The sequence below is a fragment of the Raphanus sativus genome, chromosome 5 (assembly GCF_000801105.2).
Source record: "Raphanus sativus cultivar WK10039 chromosome 5, ASM80110v3, whole genome shotgun sequence".
Taxonomy (NCBI): domain Eukaryota; kingdom Viridiplantae; phylum Streptophyta; class Magnoliopsida; order Brassicales; family Brassicaceae; genus Raphanus; species Raphanus sativus.
In genome coordinates, this window is record NC_079515.1 from 36,903,287 (window position 1) to 36,911,642 (window position 8,356).

The following is an 8,356-nucleotide window of genomic DNA, read 5'->3' on the forward strand; positions in this document are numbered from 1 at the left end:
TTCCTTATACTATGCTATTTTATTATACTTTATTTTAATAGTATTTCATAATATATACTACGTTTATGTTTTGATATCTGGATTATAGTTTATATTTTTTGAGTTTAGTGATTAGTGTTTTGAATTTAATAGAATATAATAAATCACTATTGCAGATTAAAAATGAATTAGTATTTGCACACCGTAAGTATGTTAGTGGTCTAAAATATGCATGGTATTATATGTGACGATGGAAAAAGGAAAATATATAATAAATTAAAAATAAAGTAATAAAATCTCATGAAATACGTCGATTTGTTTTTTTCCCTAATTTTTTTTCCTTGTGGTGCGATTATCTCAATAACAAAATTGTGACATATTACATATTTTCTGTTATAAAAAGATACATATTTTAGAATTTTCATATATATCAAAAATACATCAAAATTTAATTGTAAATATATTATTTTTGTAAATAACAATTTTCCATAACTTTTAGCCAATAAAAATTCAATAAACACCATTAAGTTTTTTTGAATTTTACAAAATTTCATTAAATAATACATTGGAAAATGTATATTTTGGAAATAATTTTTTTTCTAGAATATAGATATTTATGAAAGGTAGGGAGTATGAAATATAAAGGTCTTTTTCCACACCCACCCGACCCTCAATATCCACGTCATAAATCTGTTACCTTATGTGGCAATTATTTGCGTTCCACGTCGCCAATTGTCACGGGTAGATACCTCTCCACTAAGAATCACATGTGTCGACTTTTCAATAGTAAGTTAGCCAGTAACGGTGGCCAGAGAACAACAAATAAATTAACCTGTAAGCCTTTTGCAAAAAAAATAATAAAAAATAAAAATAAAATTAACCTTAATTTTTCTGTCAGCCTACAACCCGAAATTATAAAATTGCGTACTGTTCATTTTGCACTATATATCAATTATAGGACTTTGATGTGCTATTTTAGATTGTCATCAACTAATTAAGAGAACGTAGTCTAACCTTTCTCTAGAATTCCTATGCCCTCTCTCTAGCTTCGCTTATCGTCAAACTCGTCGCCGACCGACGGAGTGGGTTCAGACAGTCACTGCCGGTTCGATTTTTCTTTTCTTTGCTTTTCCGGTTTGCATGTTTATAGGGAGCGTATCTCCTCCTAATTTTTCTGTCGGCTTTTAAGATTAGTCTTCGGCGGTACTTCGTAGTAGGGGACCGGCCGACCTCGTCTCTGAGGAGTAGCGGCTTCTTCAGCAGCGGTTCTGTCGGCTCTGACTCTGGAAAGTGGTGGCTTCGGCAGCACCGTTCTTACCGGCTCTGTTTTTTCTTTGTTTGGAAAGATTCGGTTCGGGACCGATTCCTGTTTTTGGGTTATGGCTTCTTGTGTCTGCTGTCTTTCTAGTCGGTTGAGCTCTCGAGAAACCGATGTATCCTCTTCGATAGAAAGATGTTAGATAGGAGATGGTGTTTTCGCCTGTGGTAACATGAGTGATCCGGTTGAGATCTCGGAACAGTCTTCGATGAAGCTCTCCGGTGATTATATTGGCGATGCGGTGTGGGTGCGGTGGCAGTTTTCCGGCGTGTTCCGGCGGATTACTAGTCGATTCGTTTGCTCCGGTGGAAGCCTCGGCCTTTGGACCACGATGAGATGGTTAGATGACGCGTGTCCTGTTCGGTGGGTGATTTACACGCGTGGACGTCAAGATGGACCTGGACGCATGGCTAAAGTGAAGCGGCGTCAGGTTTTGGATTTGGGCTTGGCCCGTTTAAAAATGCCCTTATGTCGGGCTTATGGATTTGTTTGCAATCTGACTTATATGGTTTTTTGTGTTTCGAATGGGCTTGGTCCGGTTTGGGCCCTGACCCTTAATAATATCATATTAGACGGAAAAAAAAGAAAGATTGTCATCAACTAGCGAAAAAGGCGATATATGCTAGTTGACAAAATAAGGCGATATATGCTATCTTTTATCATCATATAATATAGTTTTGTCGCCACCAAAAGAAAATAGCAACATACATCGTTTTCTACGTTAACTGAGCCTCATCTCCGTTGTTGTAGCTTGTTCGTGTCGAGCTTGTATATAAACGCACAGAAAATATTGATTAATCAAGCCATAAATGACTAAGTAGCCCTTATTCAATTAGGTATTTAGGTTAATCTAGTAATTACATAGACTCGACATGATTAGTCAGGCTTTGTATATGTGTCGCATTGTCGTCACATTTTCATCTTATAGTGCACTCAAGTCGCGCTAAAACTGGCTGAAATATGGGAATTTATACTTTTTAAATTTGCGCTGATTAACATTAATTATGGATTGATCAACAATAAACTGGTTAATAGTAACAACTTTTGATTAACAAATAAACTTTTTGAAGATCATATGTTTAAATTGGATTGGAAAAAGTTTCTATAAAAATAATAATTACTCCCTCAATTTTAAAATGATTCATGTTTAAAAAATATTTTTACATTTAATGAATTTTTATTAAAATAACAGTATTAATTGTAAACTTCAAGCTTTCTGCAAAATATAATTGTAAATTTCAGAGAAATCTGTGTTATTAAATTTTGATTAGTTAAAATTATGAAAATAATAATCATGAAAATAATGTAATTATGATCAAAATTTAAGATATTTTGATAAAGTTCAAAAACATATATCTTTTTAATACGAAAGAATATATGATATGTGTTCTGTTTTATGACATATAAATTGTGATTTTTGTAACTAGTAAAGATAGAGATCATATGATGTAAACAAAGAAGATAGAGATCATATTATAAGGCTAGTCTTTTGTATTATTTTATCTGATGGTACAATTATGATTTATATATATATTTTTATTGTTAAAAAACTGTTTTTACTAGAATTTAAAATCTAATTTTTTTCGTATAAATACATCAAGAAATAACAATCAGTTCAGTAAACATAAATATTTCTATAATAGATGTAGAGAAAATTATTTTAACTCATTTTATTTTTCTCTAAAATAAATATTATTATATTTTATTTTAGTTGTAGAAGAAGAATAGTATTTCTATATTTTTACTTTATAATTAGAGTTTATTATTTATTAAAATATATTATTTATTTTTATTAGAGAGTTATTTTATTTTCCAAAATAGTAAAATACATTGAAAATAGTCTTATTATTTACATAAGACACAAATCGCTATATCATAAGCACCTAATAAATATAATAAAATAAAAATTTCCAATAAATTGTACACCTCAAATTTTCGTGGGTGTATGTATGTATATAAGAAAAAGACAAGGATTAAAACCCATAAAAGAACGGTAACGTCGACTTTGTGAAGCATTTTTCTGCACACCTCCCCCTAAAAAAATATCTAAAGAAAAAAAGGAATAATCTCAGAGTTATATGATATGAGCTTTTCGTACAATAGCAAAAGCTACCAAATCTTCCGATCACGGTACTAAATAACCAATGGAGAGCATCGAATCTTCAGGTGGTCCTCCGCCGCCACAACCTAACCTTCCTCCAGGATTCCGTTTTCACCCTACAGACGAAGAGCTCGTGGTTCACTACCTCAAACGCAAAGTGGCCTCCGCTCCTTTACCTGTCGCCATCATCGCCGAAGTTGATCTCTATAAGTTCGATCCATGGGAACTTCCTGGTACGTACCATCATCATCCAAGTTTTCGCATCTTCTTTTATATATAGAAAAATTATTTATTAGTTTATTTATTATTCTTCTTCTTGATTTTCTTTTGTTTGTAGCAAAGGCTTCTTTTGGAGAACGAGAATGGTATTTCTTCAGCCCTAGAGACCGGAAGTATCCAAACGGAGCGAGGCCAAACAGAGCGGCCACGTCGGGATACTGGAAGGCGACGGGGACTGATAAACCGGTTCTTGCCTCCGACGGTAAGCAGAAGGTGGGCGTGAAGAAGGCACTTGTCTTCTACAGTGGAAAGCCTCCAAAAGGAGTTAAGAGCGATTGGATCATGCATGAGTATCGTATCATCGACAACAAACCAAACTACAGACCACCTGCATGTGACTTCGCTAACAAGAATAGCTCTCTCCGGGTATGAAATAACATTGTAGTAATCAACACCGGCTTAAGAATTTTGGGGCTTTATAAAAAAAAGAATTTGAGATCTTTCAACAAAAGAATTTGAAAATTATAATTTTAACATAGTTTTAAAAATATTTGTATGAGATTTATAAAAGAAAAAAATTAGTTTTGAAAATGTATAAAACTAAATTTAGTTAATAATATATATAGATATATGTTTGTAAAAATCCCAATTATTTTTAACATAAAAAATTTGTAAATATTAATTTTTGATATCATGGGGCACTTTGCTTAAGCCGGCCTTGTAAGTAACTTCTTGATTCAACTATATCGTTATTTGTTTTTTCTGATCTTGGAATAATTTGTTTATGTTAGCTTGATGATTGGGTGCTATGTAGAATCTACAAGAAGAACAACGCAAGTCGACATGTGGATAACGATAAGGACGAAGGTATGATTGATTATATCTTCAGAAAAGTTCCTCCCTCATCATCAAGTGGACTCCACCACAACGTCTCTAGGTCAATGAATATCTTCCCGGGGAAGTCCTCCGTTGGTTACGGGATTTTCTCCGACGGTGATTCCGGTTTGTACGACGGAAGAAGCATGTTCTGCAGCAACGGAGCCGGTTCAGTCAATATCAATGTCTCTAATGGTAATCCTAATGGTTTGAATCCTGCTTCTTCCTCTGGACCCATGATAATGATGGCGAATATGAAACGAGCTCTTTGGCCTGTAGCCGAGGAAGAGCAGGATGCATCTCCGAGCAAACGGTTTCACAGCGTAGAAGGTGGAGACTGTTTGAACATGTCTTCTTCAGTGATGGAGGAGACTCCTCCACTGATGCATCAGCAAGGTGGTGTGTTAGGGGATAATGGGTTATTAAGAACGGCGTCGTATCAACTTCCTGGTTTAAACTGGTACTCTTCTTAAGAAAACGGTTTGTGTTTCGCCGTGTGCAAAATTTACCGGTCATTTGCATCATATACTTTGAGATTCGTTTATATGTTTTGGGTTTAATTAATTGGTCATAGGGGTTAAAGGAAAAAGGTTTAGAGAGGGGGACAAGTGAGGCATATATCATATTCAAACATAGTCTTATTTAAAAGTACAATTTTTATTTATTTAAATGATTGTGTAAAAAATTATACATGCTTAGATGTTCATAAATAGTTTGTATTATTGTATAGATTAATATAGTCCATCCTACCAATTATATTTTGAGTGTGTATTTTATTGTGGGAATTGATTAAGGAGTGATAAACAAACAGATGTGCAACTCTGTAATTTTATATATGATCAAAATATTTACATATTCATCTTGCTTTAACTTTAGTAATTGTTCACTCAGTTATAATTAATAATATGATTTGAACAAATAACCCCTTAATTAAGAGTGTTTCCAGATATGTTCAGGTGCGGGTGTCATTTTACCCACACATTTTTATGTTTGTCAACCTGCTCAGTGCTTGGATTTTGATTATACGTCGCCAAATATTATTTTAGCCATAGGTCATACAATTACATTACAAACATATATAATGAATCACTTTTAAGGCGGATTTTTTTCTTCTCAGTAAAAAGCCCAGAAAGGTCGTGATTGATCAAAGGTTTTGATTTAAAGCTTTTATATGAACGCCGATAGCTAGGCATTAAATATTTTTGGACATATTTTTGACATCTCTATCTCGTGATTATGTTTTGAGTTCTCTTAAAATTGTGAGCTACCTATAGGGAGTAAATATACCTACTTCATTGAAAAAGATCTAAGTTACCTATGGCACATGTGCAATGTTCTTAAGATCTTTAGACGCCTAGAACGGGCTTTATGGTCTAGTGACAGTGGACGAATTTGAGATGATAACGAATTTGAGATGATAACACGTTTGAGGTTTTATCATTCTGCTATACGAAACTAAGTCATATTGTTATGTTTACCTAACGTAAATATAGGTCCATGATTTATAACTCATTTGGATGCTCTAAAGAACGAATTCATATGAACCCCGACTCTTCTGGATTCAACCTGATTAAAAGATTTATTCTTAAAAACAAAATCTTTCAACATTTAAAGGTATCTTTAACTTTATTACATTTTTTTCTTTAAAATAGAGTAAAAATAGATATATAACCTAATTCCATATTTCACTCAATGAAGTTTATTCTATAAATAAAGTAATCTATTTTTTGTTCATTAATTATTCTATTATGAAGTAAAAAATGAAATATGGTTGTAGCATTTTTATTTTATATTTATTTTTACTTCATTTTCAAGAATTTTTTTTTTTTACATTGGAGATACTATAAGCCATTAGAAACTTTAGATGTAGTTAATGTATATCATTTAGTGTTGTTACGTTGTTCGTAAGGATAAAGCCATTTTCTTTTGAAACTGAGATCGGAGTATATTAATAGAGTTTATTTTGATGATCGGAACCCAGTTTAGATGTGTCTGCCACCTGACAATCGTATGAAAAGAATTGTTATTATATAAATCTGACGTAGCTAGCGAACCTAATGCAGATTATGTGCGCTGCTGCATGCAGCTGCTAAGTTCGATGAGTCGCAGCAATGGTGTTCTCATTCATGGCAACGGGAGAAACTTCTTCCCACTTTGGGGTAACTAAGTACTAAACAAGAATACCATTGGAAGAAGATATTCAAGGTGACATACATAGTGAAACATTTGCAACCAAATTTTGAAATTTTTGAAAAAAAATTATATAAATATAAACTTCCAACAAAAAATTTTAAGCTTCCAACATTTTTTTACATAAACATTACAATAGACCCCCAAAATCCAAGAGCCGGTCCTGAAAATATTGTTTAAATCTGTAGCCTACATGGCTGCACAGAGGTGGATCTATTTGGCCCAATAGGGTGTCAAGTGACACCCCTTAAATTCCAATAAATACTAGTTTGTTCTCTAAATCATTGAAAAATCAGAAGCTCTGCTGGGAAAAGTCCTTTCTTGACACCCCTAAACCCCAGTTCAAAGCTCATTGATGACACTTTTAATTATTTTTGACACCTCTTAAATCCATTATTGGATCCGCCACTGTGGCTGCATGACATGACGTCAATATCTAATGAACAAAATATACAATTGGTTTTATTGCAGTTCAATCACTTTAGAGAATAATCCCATTTAACTAACAAATTATAACTAAACAACAATGTTTTATACATGGAAGTATTAGTGCTAATTCGAGTTTTTCAAATTATCGCAAAATAAATTCAGAATAAAATATACAATTCGTTTACATAAGTATTATATGAAATGCATTAAAAAATTAGGCAAAAGTTGTATTGATTAAAATATATAACAATTGCAATATTCTCTTTAAATTTTCAGAATTAGTCGTCCATGAATTTCAGAAAGTATTTTTAAAATTTAAGAAATTTGAGATTCTAGAACGAAGAATGAAAAGATATGAAAACATACACGTTCTAAAAAAAATACCAGAAACAATTGATAAAGATGGACCACGGACTTCTGTATCAACAAAAGAAAACATTATCTTTAACCAAGAAATTATATACGCCCTTTAATTGCATTCCTAACTCAATCCTTGAGCAAAATGAATATTATATATAAATTATGTATTATATATTTTTACATATAATAACTGCTATGTATATAATTAAATTAGTAAACACATAAATAAATTTCACTGATGCCAAACAAATACCTTTTCTATTTTTGATCATTTGTATTTTTTATAATACAAATTTAAAAACACTGATCAAAAAAAAATTGTGATATGTTTAATAGTTTTACTAATTTATAATTTTAAAAACATTTAATTCAAAGTTTAAAATATAAATATTAAGCTGGCAATATGTTTTCAAACTTTTTTTCTCAAAAAATCAAAGCAAATGTTGAAATTAAAATAATTATGTATTTTATATGATATATAATTTATTTAAATAATAATATATATATTAAATAAGACTTCCTACTTATATAATTTTGTAATTATTTAATCTTATTATAAAATATATTTTAAACCATGGATCACAAAATTTTAATATAAGATTTTTAATTACTTTAATTATTTATAGTCGTTTAAAAAAATTCAAAATATAACACATAAAGAAAATTAAATTTCTATTATATAGTTTTATTAGTTATTTAATTTATTTTAATAAGTTATAATTTTAAAAAAATGATAGAAAATAGATTAATTTTATTAAATCGTTATTATTTGAAATTATTAATTGTCAATATATATCTAATCCACATTAAAGAAATTCTATGATTTTTATATAAGGAACAATGAATAACATAAACAATTTAATTTATGACTAATTTAATAAAAA

At 31.1% G+C, this 8,356-nt stretch overlaps 1 protein-coding gene across 1 annotated transcript; it reads left to right on the plus strand.

Moving 5' to 3' along the window:
• Positions 1–3,287: 3,287 nt before the first annotated feature.
• Positions 3,288–5,348, plus strand: LOC108830341 (NAC transcription factor 56-like). Its single transcript, XM_018603944.2, has 3 exons — positions 3,288–3,631; positions 3,736–4,043; positions 4,409–5,348. Exons 1-3 carry the CDS (start codon positions 3,442–3,444, stop codon positions 4,964–4,966), a joined length of 1,056 nt encoding a protein of 351 aa, XP_018459446.1. The 5' UTR covers positions 3,288–3,441; the 3' UTR covers positions 4,967–5,348.
• The last annotated feature ends 3,008 nt before the right edge of the window (positions 5,349–8,356 follow it).

Bases quoted from the DNA above. Each gene is read 5' to 3' on its own strand.
- LOC108830341 (XM_018603944.2), top strand. From the start codon at position 3,442: ATGGAGAGCATCGAATCTTCAGGTGGTCCTCCGCCGCCACAACCTAAC. The intron at 3,632-3,735 runs GTACGTACCATC...TTTTGTTTGTAG, and splicing joins CGATCCATGGGAACTTCCTG to CAAAGGCTTCTTTTGGAGAA. The intron at 4,044-4,408 runs GTATGAAATAAC...TGTTTATGTTAG, and splicing joins ACAAGAATAGCTCTCTCCGG to CTTGATGATTGGGTGCTATG.